General features: G+C 44.1%; 1 protein-coding gene across 9 annotated transcripts in view; it reads right to left on the bottom strand.

The window, feature by feature from the left end:
- Positions 1-1,467, bottom strand: part of DMXL2 (Dmx like 2) — a 250,506-nt gene extending 249,039 nt beyond the window's left edge. For 5 of the 9 annotated variants that reach the window (XM_040342664.1, XM_040342667.1, XM_040342665.1 and 2 more), the window contains exon 1: positions 1,193-1,467. In XM_040342664.1, coding sequence (XP_040198598.1) covers positions 1,193-1,279 — 87 coding nt within the window. In that variant the 5' untranslated portion in view covers positions 1,280-1,467. The remainder of the gene's footprint in view (positions 1-1,192) is intronic. The other 4 variants (XM_040342668.1, XM_040342670.1, XM_040342669.1 and 1 more) reach the window with 1 other exon arrangement.
- Positions 1,468-21,072: the final 19,605 nt, after the last annotated feature.

Here is a 21,072-nt window from a genome sequence, read left to right as displayed (position 1 = left end):
TGTAAAATTAGCCCAATTTTTTCGTTTAATTTGAAAGATTTTGTTAGCCAGAATCGTGCAGCTCTACTGTGCACCCACATGGATGTCAGATTGGGGGCAGCTGTGTCTGTGCAGGAAGGATGGGCTGAGGCGTGTTCACAACTCCACTGCCCGCCAGGGGGAAACGATTGTAGTCCTTTATTGGTGGAGTACGGGGGGAGGTGATTGTAGTCATTTATTGGTGGAGTACGGGGGGAGGTGATTGTAGTCATTTATTGGTGGAGTACGGGGAGGTGATTGTAGTCATTTATTGGTGGAGTACGGGGGGAGGTGATTGTAGTCATTTATTGGTGGAGTACGGGGGGAGGTGATTGTAGTCATTTATTGGTGGAGTACGGGGAGGTGATTGTAGTCATTTATTGGTGGAGTACGGGGAGGTGATTGTAGTCATTTATTGGTGGAGTACGGGGGAGGTGATTGTAGTCATTTATTGGTGGAGTACGGGGGGGGGTGATTGTAGTCATTTATTGGTGGATTAGGGGGGGGGGTGGTTATAGTCATTTATTGGTGGAGTACGGGGGGGGGGTGGTTGTAGTCCTTTATTGGTGGGGGGGTTGTAGCCATATTACTGCACTTGCCACAGAGACAAGGAGTCATGTCCGTGGTACTTTTATTATTTGCACCAATATCCAGTTTTTTATCACGTTAGGCGGTCAGGGAATGTCCTCGTCATCAATCAGTTCTGCTGGGACCTTGAAGAAGAGAACGTTCCATGAGAATCGGTATATTGTGTGACTAAACAAAGTACCATGGACAGTACTCCAGTGATTGGCGTAAGGTTGTCACCCTGGGACAGGAAGTGAGGTCATGGCGGATTCACAGGAGAATAAAGTGACGGATGAATACAGATGGGAGGGGGCTCCATGCCGCCCCCCATCCCTGGCATCCCTCCTCTGCAGAGGGGTCTGGTGCAGTGCTGGGTGATCCCCATCCGGAATGGGAGACTCCGGAATCCTCCCCCATCATCCTCCTCCAATGACCACAACATGGACCACCTGAGCCCATCCCCCATCACTGAGCTCTGCAGATACCATCATCCCCTCCCCCCCCATGACTGAGCACTTCACACAGACTATCCATCCCCCCCCCCCCCCATGGAGGTCACTGGATGGGGGAGGGGTGAGGAGGATAGCCCCCCCGGGAATCCTCTTACCGTGAAGGGGATGTCCTGGACGCTGCCCACCGAGTAGCAGTTATCTCCGGGGTTGACGGCTCCGGTCAGCACCTGGTGGAGATTCATGGTGAGCCCCGAGCACAGCCTCTCCCTCCTCCTCTCAGGTGTTCGCCCAGCGGCCTGCCCTCTCCATGGCCCGGTGTACCGGTCAGTGTGTGTGTCCCCCAGAGCTGTACGGGAGAGGTGAGACCCGGGGATTCCGGAGGATGGGCTGCGGGAGCGCGCGGGCGGCGGTGCGCGATCACAGCGGGGTGCCGCGGGAGCGCGCGCCTGTGCTTAGAGGAAAGCCCCGCCCCCACAGCTCTGTCACCTTCTGTCTCCTCTCTTCCCCTCCCCCTCCGAGGGCTCCCCAAAAATCACCGCCCACACGCTACGTCATCATCACTCCGCAATCCGCATCCTTCTACTACCTCAGATCACCATATGGTGTCACCGAATGTCACTGTGTGTGTCCTCTCATCACACACTACCACCAGTGTCACCGAGTGTCCCCTCATCCTACAATCCTACCAGTGTCACCTCACTACACTATCCTACCAGGGTCACTGAGTGTCCCCTCATCCTACAATTCTACCAGTGTCACCTCACTACAATATCCTACCAGGGTCACTGAGTGTCCCCTCACTACACACTACCACCAGTGTCACCGAGTGTCCCCTCATCCTACAATTCTACCAGTGTCACCTCACTACAATATCCTACCAGGGTCACTGAGTGTCCCCTCACTACACACTACCACCAGTGTCACCGAGTGTCCCCTCATCCTACAATTCTACCAGTGTCACCTCACTACACAATCCTACCAGTGTCACTGTGTGTCCTCTCATCACACACTACCACCAGTGTCACCGAGTGCCCCCTCATCCTACAATTCTACCAGTGTCACCTCACTACACTATCCTACCAATGTCACTGAGTGTCCCCTCACTACACACTACCACCAGTGTCACCGAGTGTCCCCTCATCCTACAATTCTACCAGTCACACCTCACTACACTATCCTACCAGTGTCACCTCACTACACTATCCTACCAGTGTCACTGTGTGTCCTCTCATCACACACTACCACCACCAGTGTCACCGAGTGTCCCCTCATCCTACAATTCTACCAGTGTCACCTCACTACACTATCCTACCAGTGTCACCTCACTACACTATCCTACCAATGTCACTGAGTGTCCCCTCATCCTACAATTCTACCAGTGTCACCTCACTACAATATCCTACCAGGGTCACTGAGTGTCCCCTCACTACACACTACCACCAGTGTCACCGAGTGTCCCCTCATCCTACAATTCTACCAGTCACACCTCACTACACTATCCTACCAGTGTCACCTCACTACACTATCCTACCAGTGTCACTGTGTGTCCTCTCATCACACACTACCACCACCAGTGTCACCGAGTGTCCCCTCATCCTACAATTCTACCAGTGTCACCTCACTACACTATCCTACCAGTGTCACCTCACTACACTATCCTACCAATGTCACTGAGTGTCCCCTCATCCTACAATTCTACCAGTGTCACCTTACTACACTATCCTACCAGTGTCACCGAGTGTCCCCTCATCCTACAATCCTACCAGTGTCACCTCACTACACTATCCTACCAGGGTCACTGAGTGTCCCCTCATCCTACAATTCTACCAGTGTCACCTCACTACAATATCCTACCAGGGTCACTGAGTGTCCCCTCACTACACACTACCACCAGTGTCACCGAGTGTCTCCTAATCCTACAATTCTACCAGTGTCACCTCACTACACTATCCTACCAGGGTCACTGAGTGTCCCCTCATCCTACAATTCTACCAGTGTCACCTCACTACACTATCCTACCAGTGTCACCGAGTGTCCCCTCATCCTACAATCCTACCAGTGTCACCTCACTACAATATCCTACCAGGGTCACTGAGTGTCCCCTCATCCTACAATTCTACCAGTGTCACCTCACTACAATATCCTACCAGGGTCACTGAGTGTCCCCTCACTACACACTACCACCAGTGTCACCGAGTGTCTCCTAATCCTACAATCCTACCAGTGTCACCTCACTACACAATCCTACCAGTGTCACTGAGTGTCCCCTCATCCTACAATTCTACCAGTGTCACCTCACTACACTATCCTACCAGGGTCACTGAGTGTCACCTCACTACACTATCCTACCAGTGTCACCGAGTGTCCCCTCATCCTACAATTCTACCAGTGTCACCTCACTACACTATCCTACCAGTGTCACCTCACTACACTATCCTACCAGTGTCACTGAGTGTCCCCTCACTACACACTACCACCAGTGTCACCGAGTGTCCCCTCATCCTACAATTCTACCAGTGTAACCTCACTGCACTATCCTACCAGTGTCACTGAGTGTCCCCTCACTACACACTACCACCAGTGTCACCGAGTGTCCCCTCATCCTACAATTCTACCAGTGTAACCTCACTGCACTATCCTACCAGTGTCACTGAGTGTCCCCTCACTACACACTACCACCAGTGTCCCCTCATCCTACAATTCTACCAGTGTCACCTCACTACACTATCCTACCAGTGTCACTGAGTGTCCTCTCACTACACACTACCACCAGTGTCACCTCATCCTACAATTCTACCAGTGTCACTGAGTGTCCCCTCATCCTACAATTCTACCAGTGTCACCTCACTACACTATCCTACCAGTGTCACCTCACTACACTATCCTACCAGTGTCACCTCACTACACTATCCTACCAGTGTCACCTCACTACACTATCCTACCAATGTCACCTCACTACACTATCCTACAGGGCTGGACTGGGACAAAAATTTGGCCCTGGACTTCATCCAGACTGGCCCACTTTGACAGGTCTCTCCTAAAGCGGCCGGACAACTCCCGCACCCCCCCCCCCGGCCACCCAAGCCCCCTCTCCCCCTTCACTAGCCACTAGCCGTTCTACTTTATTAGAGTAGAACTGCTGGTACTGGTACTCTTATAGGTAGTACCAGTGGGGAAGCTAGACATTATTTCACCCAGGGCAAAGAATCAGTTTGGTGCCCCCCCTATGGGACAAGATTAGGCAGACGTGAGAAACTCCCAGGCCATAGATGTTTTGTCAGCTGTCTGTCCCCTCCCCCATGCTCCTCTGTCGTCCCCCCTGCTTCTCTGGTCCTCCCCCTGCTTCTCTGTTCCCCCCAGGTGAGCGCTGCGGGGAGGAGCGGAGGGGGCGGCGGTCCGCTGTGACTGAAGCCGGCCCACTGAACCATCGGCCCACCGGGAAACTCCCTGTAGTCCCAATGGCCAGTCCATCCCAGCTATCCTACCAGTGTCACTGAGTGTCCCCTCACTACACACTACCACCAGTGTCACCGAGTGTCCCCTCATCCTACAATTCTGCCAGTGTCACCTCATTACACAATTCTACCAGTGTCACCTCCAGGGCTGCTGTTAGAAATCACAGGGCCCCGTACAGCCTACCTGACAGGGCCCCCCAGCCCCCCCCCAAATATATCAAAACAATATTTTCACAAACAAATACACTAAAATCCTTATTAGCGGACACAAACCTGTGTGAATTAGCCCTTTTTTTAAAGTTTTGAAAAATCTTTAAACTTTTTTGTTAATATAATTTTTTTAAAGAATGTTGAAATGTATTAAAATTTAATTTATTTATTTTTTATGAGACAGGTAAGCCAGCAGTGCCATGGGGGGCATCACAGTGACATGGGGCACAGAGGGGGATCAGAAGCAGGCAGAACAGGAAGGGGGAAGTAATTCTGTAATTGTCCCTCCATCCGACCACCAGTACACAGTTCACCTAATTGTTACTTTGTACATTTCTAAAAGTATCAACTGTCTGTACCATGAGACAGAAACTAATGTGTTTTTCTTTTTCTGCAGTGAATTCACTTTAATGATTTACCTCAAATTTTTGTGATATTTACTTTACCTATTTACTGAATTTTTAGTATTTACCTCACATGTTGTATTTACTGAAATTGCAGTAATTACCTCAAATATTTACTAAATTTTCAGTATTTACCTTACATATTTACAGAATCTGTTGTATTTACGCTGCATATTTACTGAATTTGCAGTATTTACCTTACATATTCACTGATTTTTGCAGTGCATATCTCACATATTTACTGGATTTGCAGGAATTTACCGCACATATTTACTGAATTTGTGGTATTTACCTCACATAGTTATTGAATTTGTGGCATTTACCTCAAATAGTTATTGAATTTGTGGCATTTACCTCACATAGTTATTGAATTTGTGGCATTTACCTCACATGTTGAGAAGAAAAAGAAATTAGAGGTGGCGCTGGTCCTACGGAGACAAATGCTCCATAAAAGAGGCTCCTAGTGTAAGGTGCAGTGTGCAAAATGTACACAAAGTGCTAAACGATCCAAAGTGCAAAACTACTAGAATGATTCCACAGTATATATCATAAATGCAGCTATGGGGAAAAAAAAATGACATAAAATATATATCGCAGTGCTGTGCAAATTAAAGTGCTATTGTGCCTATGTAAACACTGCTAGGTAAAGAAAATGTGCAAAACGTAAAATTCCTGTACAATTAGGGTACCTATGTTAACCCTTGGACCCCTGAATAAAAAAACACCTCTGCAGAGGCGCTTTCCCAGCGGTATAGCCGCGGTGCCCATTCATTTCAATGGGCAGGAGCGGTATACACACCACTCCTTCACTGCTTTTATTACCCATCCTATTCCCTTGTAGGGATTCTGCTTGTGGGGGTTGCATCTCCATGCCCCAACCTTCTGTCCACCTATTCACCCTCCGCTCCCTGGGGGAACCCCTTGTTGTGATGTGTTTTTACACAGCATTAAGATTTACCTGTCATCTTGTGATGGCAACGAAGCCCTCGGCACTGTCCACTGACTCCTGGGAAATGATGACACACATCTCCCAGGAGCAGTAGTGAGCGGAGGCGCAAAGGGAAGTAACGAAAGGAACCGAGGTGATGAAGGAGGCAAATTTCAATGGACCACATAGCAACAGGCAAAAAGAGGTAAGTAAAAAAAAAAATGTTCTACAAATATATATATATTTTTATATTATTTCATGCACATTATTTTTTTTTTTTTTTTTTTTTTGGGTGGAACTCCACTTTAAGGCATTTTCTAATATGATTTGACTTCTTTTTTCTCCTTTTTAAAAAAAATGTGTTTGTATATTGGCATGGTCTTTCCACAGATGTACACATAAACCTGATGAAGTGGGCGCTGTCCCCCAAAATGCATTGAGAATACAGCTCCCATTAATGAATAATGCATTATTTACTCTGCTGAAATGTTATATATTTGTTGGTGAAAATATTTGCTTATGTGAAAAAAATCCATGTGGAAGCATATACATGTTTTTTTTGTTTTTTTTATGTCAACTCTAATAAAAACTTTTGTATTTTTTTTTAAATATATCTGTTGTACCATTTTACTTGAGCACCACTCACTAAAAGTCCCATGGGCATATTATCAGTATATATTTTTGTATTTTGGATATTGAGGAGTGCTACTCAGGTCTGATCATGGTGGCCCTTTGTTGTTCACTCTGGGCCACGTACATACGTCCGAGAAACTCGACGGGCAAAACACATTGTTTTGCTCGTCGAGTTCCTTGTGAAGCCGCCGAGGATCTCGGCGAGCCAAGTTTCCCCATTGACTAACGAGGAAATAGAGAACATGTTCTCTATTTGGCTCGACGAGTTCCTCGTCGGTTTCCCCGGCCAAAAGTGTACACACGACCGGTTTCCTCGGCAGAATACGGCTCCCATCGAGTTTATGGCTGAATTGTGTACGGGGCCTCACTGTGTTTCTCGTCTTTTTAAAATGTAACTGTTGGTACAGCATATATGTGACCCAGAAGTTATAAATGATTTATAGTTTGAAATTCGGTCATTACAGGATGGCAATATCGTTTACTCTCACAACCGCGTTTTTGTTTTTCAAAAACAGGTTCTAACGATTTTTCAACTGGTGTATGGCTAGCATAAGATGTACTAGTAGGTCTAAATACAGTCTAAATACAGTAACATGTTAAAGCCAAACTCCAGCTCACACTTTATAAGCAGTTGCAGCAAACAGTTTTTTTGTTTTTCCTTTTGGGATAAATGGGGGTTGATTTACTAAGAAAAAAATCTGGTGCAGCTCTGCACAGTCAGGCCCGAATTCACAAAGCACTTACGCCGACGTATCTCGAGATACGCCACGTAAGTGTAAATATGCGCCGTCGTATCTATGGGCCGGACTCAGAAACCAAGATACGCCTGAAAATAGGCTTCATCCGACCGACGTAACTTTCCTACGCCGGCGTATCGTGGGCGCATATTTACGCTGGCCGCAAGGGGCGCTCCCATTGATTTCCTATTCAAATATGTAAATGAGGGAGATACGTCGATTCACGAACGTACTTGCTCCCGGCGCATAATATACGCGGTTTGCATAAGTCGTACGTCCTAGGTAAAGTTATTCCCCATATATGAGGCGCAACTCATGCTAAGGTATGGACCAGGGAACACAGCTGTCGTATTTTACGTCGTTTACGTAGTAGTACGTGAATAGGGCTGGGCATAGGTTACGTTCACGTCGTAGGCAGTGATCCGTCGTATCTTAGGGAGTAGTTCCGACGTGATTCTGAGCATGCACACTGGGATACGTCCACGGGACGGCGCATGCACCGTTTGTTTTAAGTACTTCTATGACGCTTGGCCTCATTTGCATGGGGTCACGCCTCATTAGCATGGCTCACGCCCACTTCCACTTACGATGGCTTACACCGAGGGAAGCCAGCGCAGTTTGGGAGGCAAGTGCTTCGTAAATTTGGTGCTTGCCTCTGTGCGCTATGTCGGCGTAGCGTATATTGGATACACTACGCCGGCATAAATATGCGCCAATGTATGTGAATCCGGGCCTAACTATATATCTTCCAGTTTTTTATTTTTCTGCCAAAGCTTAACTGAACAAGCTGAAGTTAGAAGCTGATTGGCTACCAAGTACAACTGCATCAGGTTTTGTACTCTCTAGTTTTAGAAAATCATGTTTTAAATAAATACACAAATAAAACTGAGCATTCTAAGCACCTCTGCCAGTGTTAAATTGTTTATTCCATCCCTTTAACTGATACATCTGCAGGAGAGCTTGTTCTGTTGAAAAACAACAGACTTACTGGCCAGATCACCAGGTTGAATAAGAAAGCAAGCCCCCCCCCCCCCAAAAAAAAACGAATGCAGCCATCACATCTAAGAATTGGTTAGCTGCAATATAATAAATGTTTGCTTTTGGGTTTAATATTACTTTAATATTTTGGTGCAGGTTACTGCACTTAAAGCAGAACTAAACTGCATCTGAGTACCACAAACTATAAATGCTATTTAATTATTTTTAATAATCAAAGCAAACTCATCCATCCATGTCTTCAAAACATCCACCTAGCATCTCTAGCTGCGGCCATCTTGAGGGCAGATGATTCATGTAGCATTTCTGGAATTCATTTGCCCCTAGCTTGGGCATGCATGCAGGAGAGTGTAGCTGAGAAAGCCCCTTCACCCCCCCCCCTTCCCCAGATAAAAGACAAAGCAAAAATTGTCCTTGAAGACTCCTGGGATGTAAGACATTTTGGTCTAGACCAGGAACCAACTAAAGAAATGTAAAAAAAGTTTATAACAAGTAAATATAATATACATTCCTATCAATTTACTAATACTAGCAACATAAGGATTAAAAACAGTACATTTTGATTGAGGGCCAGTTCACACCACATGCAGTCCAGGGCGTTTTTGTTCTGCATCAAAAGCGCATAGAAAGTAGGTTATATGTTTCCAATGGCATAGTTCACACCAGTGCGGTCAGTTCCAGGGCTTTTCAGTTCCAGAAAAAAAAGTAGAACATGGTGTATACTTCCTGCACTGGACTGTCCTGGAACATCGTAAAACGCATTTAAAATGCACTGAAACGCACTGGAACGCATCGAAAATGCACTGGACCCTAGTATAGTGGGGGGGGGGGGAGAAAAAAAAAGCACATGGAATGCATCTGGAAACACACCAAAAAAGCACCGGAAAGCATGAAAAACGTGTTAAAAACGCTAAAATGTCCTGCAGAACAATCTAACACTAATATACAGTATATATGTACTCAGCTTTTTTTAGTAAGCTTCATTATAATCGATTATCAGATTGTATCAAAAAGGAGCCTCAGTAGGGTATATAGTATAAAATAAACACAATGGGGTATATATTTCCAAAATGATTTTTCCAGAATTTTTCCCAGAATTTGTGTATCGGGCCACATTTTTTTTTTTAAAAAGGTGAATGTTAGCTTTTCTACCAACTTGCCTCATCTTCTCTCAATGTATTTGTTCTAAATTTTCCGGGTTGAGCTTTGTTTTCTATTCTCCGGTGAACTGGTTTTACTGGTCCTTATTTATAACCTTCCAGATTCCATTGATGTCCAAAGATATCCTGCGGTATCCTGCATTGCCATGTGAGAGAAGGTGGAGAAGGTCCCTTGTTTCTTACTACTCAAAACTTTTTTGTGGCCAGGAACCCCTGGGAAAGGAGTTGCATGTATATTTTTATCAAGATATCAATCAGGACAGGAGAACATGCTCCAAATCAGTTGTATTGGTAGTATTCACTATACTTATTTTTAATTACTTATATCAATAGGAGTGTGTATGGTTTTGCAGAACAGAAACACAACAATGACAGCCTCAAATGGGCTGAATAACTAAAGGCAAATAGGCTGTTCTCTTTTCAAAGGAAGCTACACTTTGCGTGAGAATTTTTCTTTAGCTTAGTGAATGCAGTAACATTTCACTTATACCCAATACAATAAAATAACAGCATGTTTGCTTTCACATGATTGCATACCTCCTAACTTTCTGAGAAGAGAATGAGGGACACCCATTAGCAAAAGTACGTAGGCATAGGACACATGCCTACGTCCCCTTAACTGCTTCCAATCCGGCCACTGTACATAAACTGCTGGGTGGGAGTTTCCCCGTTCTGAGTGGACGTACTTGTACATCGCTCAGAACAGGTGCTCACACAAGGCCCCCAGGCCGCACAGTGGCGCAATCCTGTGATGGCTGTGATCTTTGGATACAGCCCATCACAAATCGGGATATGAGTGCGTTGATTGGCATGTGTCCAATCATGTGATGGCTGTGTCCAATCACAGCCTTCACAGTTTAAACAGAGACATGTGTCTTTGTGTCAGCTCTCCCCGCTGAGCTCAATGAGTAAGTGATAATTTTACATAAAGAGCTGTCACAGATCACACAGACTGTAGCCATCCGCCACACAGTACACCAAGCACCACTGTCCCTACTGTCCCTGTCCCATGAAAATCTGTCCAAGTGTCCCCATGAACAGCTGCGACAGTGCACAAAACATCCGTCACAGTGTCCCATCAACATTTGTATCAGTGCACAAAAACATCTGCAATAGTGTTCCATTGCAAAATCAACATCTGTCAGTGTCCGCCGTTGGACTATCAGCATCTGTCTTAGTGTACAAGTACACAAAAATATCTGTCAGTGTACAGTGTCAGTGTACAAGTGCATAACAACATATCAGTGTACCAGTGTCCCACTAATAAAAAATTGAAAGCGCCCCCTCTCCCCTGCTCATGTGCAAAAGCAACCGCATATGTTGGTCCCGTACGCATACATACAGTTGCAAGAAAAAGTATGTGAACCCCTTTGGAATGATATGAATTTCTGCACAAATTGGTCATAAAATGTGATCTGATATTTATCTAAGTCACAACAATAGACAATCACAGTCTGCGTAAACTAATAACACACAAATAATTAAATGTTACCATGTTTTTATTGAACACACCATGTAAACATTCACAGTGCAGATGAAAAAAGTATGTGAACCCCTAGACTAATGACATCTTCAAGAGCTAATTTGAGTGAGGTGTCAGCCAACTGGAGTCCAATCAATGAGATGGGATTGGAGGTGTTGGTTACAGCTGCCCTGCCCTATAAAAAACACACACCAGTTCTGGGTTTGCTTTTCACATGAAGCATTGCCTGATGTGAATGATGTCTCGCACAAAAGAGCTCTCAGAATACCTACGATTAAGAATTGTTGACTTGCATAAAGCTGGAAAGGGTTATAAAAGTATCTCCAAAAGCCTTGCTGTTCATCAGTCCATGGTAAGACAAATTGTCTATAAATAGAGAAAGTTCAGCACTGCTGCTACTCTCCCTAGGAGTGGCCGTCCTGTAAAGATGACTGCAAGAGCACAGCACAGACTGCGTAATGAGGTGAAGAAGAATCCTAGAGTGTCAGATAAAGACTTACAAAAGTCTCTGGCATATGCTAACATCCCTAATAGCGAATCTACGATACGTAAAACACTAAACAAGAATGAATTTCATGGGAGGATACCACTGAGGAAGCCACTGCTGTCCGAAAAATACATTGCTGCACGTTTACAGTTTGCACATGAGCACCTGCATGTTCCACAGCAGTACTGGCAAACTATTCTGTGGACAAATGAAAGCAAAGTTGAGTTGTTTGGAAGAAACACACAACACTATGGGGCTGATTTACTTAAAACAATGCGCTGTGACGGTTGATGGCTTAATTGCCACGCCGAATGAATGCTTAATTAGGCACATGAACCAGCGCAGCAGAGGGTGCAATGCAATTAATATGTAAAGCCGCCGAACTCCCTTTAGAAGTCTATGGGAGAAATCAAAAGTGTTAATTTTAAAGGTTAATATGCAAGTTTTTGTCCTAAAAAGTGTTTGGGGACCCGGGTCCTGCCCCAGGGGACATGTATCAATGCTTTTTTGATTTTTAAAAACGGACGTTTTTTTGGGAGCAGTGAATTTAATAATGCTTAAAGTGCAACAATAAAAGTGAATTATACCTTTTAATTTCGTACCTGGGGGGTGTAAAGTAAGCATGTGAAATAGCGCATGTTTCCCGTACTCAGAACTGTCCCTGCACAAAATGACATTCTGATGGAAAAAAAGTAATTTAAAACTGACTCGCGGCTATAATGAATGGTCGGCTTTTTTTGAAAAAAAAATGGTGTGGAGTTCCCCCAAAAATCCACACCAGACCCCTTATCCGAGCACACAACATGGCCGGCCGCAGAATAGAGGGGGGGGACGAGAGAGCGCCCCCCCTCTCCTGAACCGTACCAGGCCAAATGCCCTCAACATGGGGAGGATGCTTTGGGGTCCCCCCCAAAGCACCTTGTCCCCATGTTGATGGGGACAAGGGCCTCATCCCCACAACCCTGGCCGGTGGTTGTGGGGGTCTGCGGGCGGGGGGCTTATCGGAATCTGGAAGACCCCCAGATCCAGCCCCCCCTGTGTGAAATGTTAATGGGGTACATTATACCTCTACCATTTCACCAAAAATGTAAAAAAAGACAATAGCCGGTTTTTGACAATTCCTTTATTAATGTCTTCTTTCCGCGCTTCTTCTTCCATCTTCTTCTTTTCTGCTTTTTTTTCGGGTTTCTTCCTCCATCTTCTTCTTCCTCTGCTTCTTTCTTGGGTCTTCTCGTCCGCATCTTGCACCGGCTTCTTCCTCCATCTTCTTCTCCTTCCTTCAGTCTTCTCGTCCGCATCTTGCATGGCTTCTTCTTCCCCGGACGATCCGCTTGCAATTGAAGTTCCTGCCGTGTGACGCTCCCGTTTTTCTGACAGTACTTTTATAACCGAGGAAGCGGCGTCATCCTGTGACCCCGCCCCCCTCTGACGCCACGGGGAAAGCCATAAGAAAGCCCCCGTGTGGTACATGTGCGTCAGAGGGGGGCGGGGTCACCGGGTGATGCCGCGTCCTGGGTTACAAAGCCGTGTAAGATGAGGACGAGAAGACCGAATGAAGGAGAAGAAGACCCAAGAAAGAAGCAGAGGAAGAAGAATATGGAGGAAGAAACCCGAATAAAAGCAGAAAAGAATAAAATGGAAGAAGAAGAAGCGCGGAAAGAAGACATTAATAAAGGTATTGTCAAAAAACGTCTATTGTCTTTTTTTTACATTTTTGACACTTTTGACCATTTCACACAGGGGGGGGCAGGATCTGAGGGTCCCCTTTGTTAAAGGGGTCTTCCAGATTCCGATAAGCCCCCCCCGCAGACCCCCACAACCACCGGCCAGGGTTGTGGGGATGAGGCCCTTTTCCCTATCAGCATGGGGACAAGGTGCTTTGGGGGGACCCCAAAGCATCCTCCCCATGTTGAGGGCATGTGGCCCCTCTTTTCTGCGGCCGGCCAGGTTGCGTGCTCGGATAAGGGGTCTGGTGTGGATTTTTGGGGGAACTCCATGCCATTTTTTTTCAAAAATTTGGGGTGGAGTTCCAGACCTGAAGGACCTGGTATGGATATTTGGGGGGAACCCTACGTCATTTTTTTTATTTGATGGTGGGGTTCCCCTTAAGGGCCTGGTAATTGAATTTGGGGGGACCCCCCGCATTTTTTTTCTCAGTATTCTTTATAGCCATGAGTACTTTTAAATTACTTTTTTTTCCCCTTCAGAAATGACATCTTGTACAGGGACAGTTCTAAGCATGGGAAACATGCACTACTTCACAGGCATATTATACCCCCCCTGTATGAAATTTAAAGGATCATTTCACTTTTATTGTTTCACTTTAACCACTTCCATACCGCGCCTATTCTGGCACTTCTCTCCTTCATGTAAAAATACTATATTGTTCCTGGAAAATTACTCAGGACCCCCAAACATTATATATATTTTTTTAGCGGGCACCCTAGGGAATAAAGTGGCGGTCATTAAAATTTTGATTTCCAACAGTATTTGCGCAATAATTTTTCAAACGCCACGGTTTCATGAATTAAAAAATAAGAAAACAGTAAAGTTAGCCCAATTTTTAGGGATAATGTGAAAGACGATGTTACATCGAGTAAATAGATACCTAACTTGTCACGCTTTAATATTGCACACACTCTTGGAATGGGGCCGAACTTCGGGACTTCAAAATCTCCATAGGCGACGCTTGAATTTTTTTTACAGGTTACCAGTTTAGAGATACAGAGGAGGTCTAGGGCTAGAATTATTGCTCTCGCTCTAATGCACACCTCACATGTGTGGTTTGAACGGCGTTTACATATGTGGGCGGGACTTACATGCGCGTTCGCTTCGAGTGCGAGCTACTAGCGACAGGGGCGTTTTTTTTTTTGTACGGAATTTTTTTCGTTTTGCACTTTCTTTTCCTTTTTTTTTTTTTTGATCACTTTTATTCCTATTACAAGGAACGTAAACATCCCTTGTAATAGGACTAGTGTGTGACAGGTCCTCTTTATGGAGAGAGGCGGAGTCAATAAGACCCCACATCTGTCCTCCAGGCTGGAAAGCATGATATCGGGAAAAAAACACTGATCTCATGCTTTCAGCCACAATCATGTTCGTTCAGCACAGTGGTGTAGTGGATAGCACTTTCACCTAGCAGCAAAAAGGGTCACTGGTTCGAATCCCGCCTGTGACACCATCTGCCTGGAGTTTTTATGTCCTGTGCCTGCGTGGGTTTCCTCCCACAATCGAAAAACATGTTGTAAATCGGATCCTGTCTAAATAAGCCCTAATATGCAGTAGTATATTTAGGTGTTGTGCTGCCCTAGGCCTGACTAAACTTCTGCACCTCTTAATAGAAAAATTACCCACCCCTTCCTGTCAAGGCCACACCCTGTTTTTTTATGACGTGCCCAGAAATTTTCAGGGGGGGGGGGGGGGAGGGGACACACACTAGTTCTGGGGAAGAGGGGGGGGGGCATTGGATTCCCTTAATTTGCATAGTTTTTCTCTCATTTCCTGTTTGGCTATGGGGCAGGAAGTGAAGGGAAACCTCCGCAATTGGACAGGGATGGTACAAAATAAACCGACAGGGGCTATAACCCTCCCTTACTCTATCCAAAATGGAAAAAAAAAAGTGTTGATTACAGTTCTAGTTTAAGCACAAATTTCTGATAATTTGATTGAGAGGACTAAGAAAATATAACCATGCCAATAGGCCAGGATACAGCGTTGCAAATATGTATGAATGTGTGTTAGGGACCCCCACAAACACCACCCAATGTTAAATAAACAATTTTCTTAATTTGAAAAAAAGTATCATCCCTTCCTCAGAGACATTAGCAGCAGTACAAGCAACTGTAGGGGCATGATGTCCTGTGTGCTGGCCACCGCTTTCCGAGAACCACATATGCGCATATCCAATACACGGTGGTCGCGCATCTACGCGCAAGACCCCAATTTTTAGGGAAAGTGATAGTAAAGCAGATACAGATTTCCAGGATCGGACTAACAAATGTTTCTAGTGAAAGGCAACTGGTGTTTTCTATTAAACAATGGCTAAATGGGCCAGTGACATGCATCACAGTTGATCTGAGGAATGTGTCTTTGCAAATTTAAACTAAATGAAATCCTTTCTTCTTTTTACTTAGGGCTAGAGTGCAGAGGGATTAAAAGTCTGCTAATTTTTTGGGGATGTCTGCACCCCTGATAGGGTGAAGTCACCTCCCAAATTTTCTCACTTTCTACTTCAATTTCATTCACTTCCTGTCACATAGCTAAACAGGAAGTGAGGGTAAATCCTTACTAATGTCTTTTCTTGGGGACACACAGATCAATCTAAATAGTTTCCCATTATGTAAATTGCACTCTAGCATTTTGCTGTGTACACCCCAAATTATTAGGAATCTTGGAATTCGGGGTCCATTTACTAAAGGCAAATCCACTTTGCACTACAAGTGGACAAGCAAGGAAGAAAAGAACAAAAAAAAAAAACCTTGCTTCTACATGATTGGATGTTAAAAATCATCAGTGCTTCCCCTCAGATTTCTAGCGACTACGTTTCTACTGCAGAGTGGCTTTGCCTTTACTAAACCCCAAACTAACTAATCATTTGGGGTGTACACAGCAGTGCTGGAGTGCAATTTGCTTAACCCCCCTGGCGGTATTCCCGAGCGTGACTCGGGGTAGCTTTTTTCTGCTATAATCGGTAACCCCGAGTCACGCTCGGGGTAGATATGCAGAGCCTGCAGCGTGCGCTGGCTTACCTTCTCCTGGATCCAGCGATGTCACCGCGCTGTGTGAGCGAGCGGGACCTCGCTCGATTCACACAGCGTCCTCCTGTGCTGCCGATCTTCGTTCCCTGCGACGTTACGATGCACAGGAGCGGAGATCGGCGCCAAATTCAAGAAAGTAAACAAACACTATACATATAGTATACTGTAATCTTATAGATTACAGTACTGTATGTAAAAAAAAAAAACCCCCCTTGTCCCTAGTGGTCTGCCCAGTGCCCTACTGTAGATTGTCCATAGCAACCAAAAGTGTCCCTTTATGTCAAAAATGGTTTTAGATCAGCTAGAAAACAGCGATAATAAATTATAATCGCTTGCAGAATTGTGCGATAGCGATTTGTCGGGAAATTAGTCATAGAAAAAAAAAAAATTATGACAGCGACAATTTTGCAACTGAGAAAATTTCAGTGATTTTGATTTGATTACATTATTGAATAATTTTTATTAGAATTATATTATTATTTGTTATAATTATTTATAATTATTTATTATATTATAATTTATAATTTTGTTTTTAAAAAAAATGTCATACCCGGGATGCCTACTAGTCTCTTGTTTGGTCAGATTTAAGTGAGTTATTCCTAAGAATTACAGGCCTACAGTATTAAATGCCAAATTTCCTTGCAAATAATTGTACCGCTTTTGGTACGTAATTCCAGACAGAATCATACCGCCAGGGAGGTTAATGGGGACACTAGTTAGATTGACCTGTGTGTCCCCAAGAAAAGACATTGGTAGGGTTTTAACCTGTAAATCAGCACTTCAAGCCTGTCCGCCAATACCCCCCCCCCCTCCCAACAGGCCATGTTTGCAGGTTTTCCTTCATCTTGCACATGTGCTTTAAAAGACAGTCTGGACAGCAATTCTTGATAAGATAAATCCACAAAACATGTCCTTTCGGGGGTACTTGAGGACTGAGGCTGAGAACCACTGCAGTAAAAAGGAAAAAATTAATACTTACCGCGCTGTATTTTTCCTTTCCTGGTGACTACATGGCAGCAAACAATCCATGCATGAAGGCACCAGGAATGGAGATTCGAGACAAAAATCACACCTGTTTTGTTAGGCCAATCAGCCTATTTCAGCTGCAGCTGTCAAAACATGTAGCATGAAAAAGTAACAAAAAACAAACTTCAAAATTTGAAAGTAATTTTATTGGTCAACAAAACAAGGAAAGCAAAAAAAAACAAAAAACAAACAAACAAAAATAAACAAATATAAAAAATAAAAATAAACATATGTTCATTTGAGACAGTAAACAGAATATGGTTTATGCTTTGGAAATAACAGGATAAATAGACCCACATACATCTATTAAGGATTTAAACATTAATTAGTCACAACATCTTGAGAAATAAATATTCCTGCCTAGGCAGAAAAAATCTTGAGAAAGATTTAGCAAAATAATGCAGCACAGACAATTACATCAAAGTGAACACCCTAAAAACAACATACATTGACAACCTCACAAATATTTCAGGCGAAGATAGCCCCCACCCAAAATAAATAAATAAATAAATAAACCAGTCAAAAAAACCTTGATCAAAAACATATCTGTTTTGCAAAGACATTCGATAAGGACACACAAATATAATCTTGCCGGCCCCACACACACAATCTGGCCTCATTTCAGGGCAAGGTAACAACTGCTCTATGCAAGCTTTATATAACATAGGCTTGTGTGCTAATGAGGCAATTAAAAACGCATGCACAGCCCATGAAACACACAAAACACAAGTTCACCCAATGTAGAGACTGAACTTTAAAGTGGGTACACCTGTTAAGGATGTCCTTAAATTACTAACCAAAAAAACATGCTCTATGAGCATGCCCAGAAACATCAAAGTGCTGTTCACACACAAAAAGCAACATAAAAAAATCTAAGTCCCTGGCATGCTCAGATCACCAGAAATGCAGATAGCAGAAAATAAGAAAAGCCCTGTCCAAAATGAATCACATCATCCAGCATGCTACAAAATTAGAGATGGGACAAACACCCCCTGGTCCGGGTGGGCAAACAAAGAGCCTAACAAAAGTTATACCATAAATACTATTGCAGTCTATGGGAAATGACTTGTTCATTTTGCTAGACCCCACTTGGCTGGCTTATCTTCTAGTAATTGGCCTTAAAATGGGTATGGGGGCCCAGGTCTCACCTAAGGGACATACAGTACCTGCCGCTGTTATTGTACTTTCAGCGTGATCTCATCACTCTGATTCTCGAGGACAGGGTACTGTAAATCTTGCGCTGGCTGCCGCCATAGGAAAAACACAGGAGAGAGAGAGAGCGGCCTCCATGATGGAGGGGGGGACATGCGATGTATGGGCACAGGCAGGACCCGGTTCCGAAAGGCAGAGGTTCAGAGGCAGAGATGGCTGGCTGTAGCAGAGGCGGAGCAGTACATCAGAGGCAGACTGGTGGTGGACGGTAACGATGTGACCGCAGGTACACAGACAGGTCACACTCACTGCCAGTGGCACTGTGATAATCAAGGTGCGCAGGGGATGCTTTCTTTCCTTCCTCCATTCTTCCACCGCTGCTGTGCCAGCGCCTCTAACACTGTACAGAGGGACTCTATAGTGGAGTGGCTGCCTGTTGAGTTAGTTGCTGAGAGGGAGTAGAATCACCGGTGGCCGGGCGCCCTGGGTGGTAGTGCCACCACCTCTCTCCAGTGCACCCTAGGCGGCTGCCTAGTGATAGCACCGGCCCTGACTCCATGGCAGAGTGGCTTTGCCTTTACTAAACCCCAAACTAACTAATCATTTGGGGTGTACACAGCAGTGCTGGAGTGCAATTTGCTTACCCCCCCTGGCGGTATTCCCGAGCGTGACTCGGGGTAGCTTTTTTCTGCTATAATCGGTAACCCCGAGTCACGCTCGGGGTAGATATGCAGAGCCTGCAGCGTGCGCTGGCTTACCTTCTCCTGGATCCAGCGATGTCACCGCGCTGTGTGAGCGAGCGGGACCTCGCTCGATTCACACAGCGTCCTCCTGTGCTGCCGATCTTCGTTCCCTGCGACGTTACGACGCACAGGAGCGGAGATCGGCGCCAAATTCAAGAAAGTAAACAAACACTATACATATAGTATACTGTAATCTTATAGATTACAGTACTGTATGTAAAAAAAAAAAACCCCCCTTGTCCCTAGTGGTCTGCCCAGTGCCCTACTGTAGATTGTCCATAGCAACCAAAAGTGTCCCTTTATGTCAAAAATGGTTTTAGATCAGCTAGAAAACAGCGATAATAAATTATAATCGCTTGCAGAATTGTGCGATAGCGATTTGTCGGGAAATTAGTCATAGAAAAAAAAAAAATTATGACAGCGACAATTTTGCAACTGAGAAAATTTCAGTGATTTTGATTTGATTACATTATTGAATAATTTTTATTAGAATTATATTATTATTTGTTATAATTATTTATAATTATTTATTATATTATAATTTATAATTTTGTTTTTAAAAAAAATGTCATACCCGGGATGCCTACTAGTCTCTTGTTTGGTCAGATTTAAGTGAGTTATTCCTAAGAATTACAGGCCTACAGTATTAAATGCCAAATTTCCTTGCAAATAATTGTACCGCTTTTGGTACGTAATTCCAGACAGAATCATACCGCCAGGGAGGTTAATGGGGACACTAGTTAGATTGACCTGTGTGTCCCCAAGAAAAGACATTGGTAGGGTTTTAACCTGTAAATCAGCACTTCAAGCCTGTCCGCCAATACCCCCCCCCCCCTCCCAACAGGCCATGTTTGCAGGTTTTCCTTCATCTTGCACATGTGCTTTAAAAGACAGTCTGGACAGCAATTCTTGATAAGATAAATCCACAAAACATGTCCTTTCGGGGGTACTTGAGGACTGAGGCTGAGAACCACTGCAGTAAAAAGGAAAAAATTAATACTTACCGCGCTGTATTTTTCCTTTCCTGGTGACTACATGGCAGCAAACAATCCATGCATGAAGGCACCAGGAATGGAGATTCGAGACAAAAATCACACCTGTTTTGTTAGGCCAATCAGCCTATTTCAGCTGCAGCTGTCAAAACATGTAGCATGAAAAAGTAACAAAAAACAAACTTCAAAATTTGAAAGTAATTTTATTGGTCAACAAAACAAGGAAAGCAAAAAAAAACAAAAAACAAACAAACAAAAATAAACAAATATAAAAAATAAAAATAAACATATGTTCATTTGAGACAGTAAACAGAATATGGTTTATGCTTTGGAAATAACAGGATAAATAGACCCACATACATCTATTAAGGATTTAAACATTAATTAGTCACAACATCTTGAGAAATAAATATTCCTGCCTAGGCAGAAAAAATCTTGAGAAAGATTTAGCAAAATAATGCAGCACAGACAATTACATCAAAGTGAACACCCTAAAAACAACATACATTGACAACCTCACAAATATTTCAGGCGAAGATAGCCCCCACCCAAAATAAATAAATAAATAAATAAACCAGTCAAAAAAACCTTGATCAAAAACATATCTGTTTTGCAAAGACATTCGATAAGGACACACAAATATAATCTTGCCGGCCCCACACACACAATCTGGCCTCATTTCAGGGCAAGGTAACAACTGCTCTATGCAAGCTTTATATAACATAGGCTTGTGTGCTAATGAGGCAATTAAAAACGCATGCACAGCCCATGAAACACACAAAACACAAGTTCACCCAATGTAGAGACTGAACTTTAAAGTGGGTACACCTGTTAAGGATGTCCTTAAATTACTAACCAAAAAAACATGCTCT

Source organism: Rana temporaria, chromosome 3, assembly GCF_905171775.1.
Source record: "Rana temporaria chromosome 3, aRanTem1.1, whole genome shotgun sequence".
Classification (NCBI taxonomy): Eukaryota; Metazoa; Chordata; class Amphibia; order Anura; family Ranidae; genus Rana; species Rana temporaria.
The sequence above is the reverse complement of the archived record's forward strand: the minus strand, read 5'-3'. Positions and strand labels throughout refer to the sequence as shown.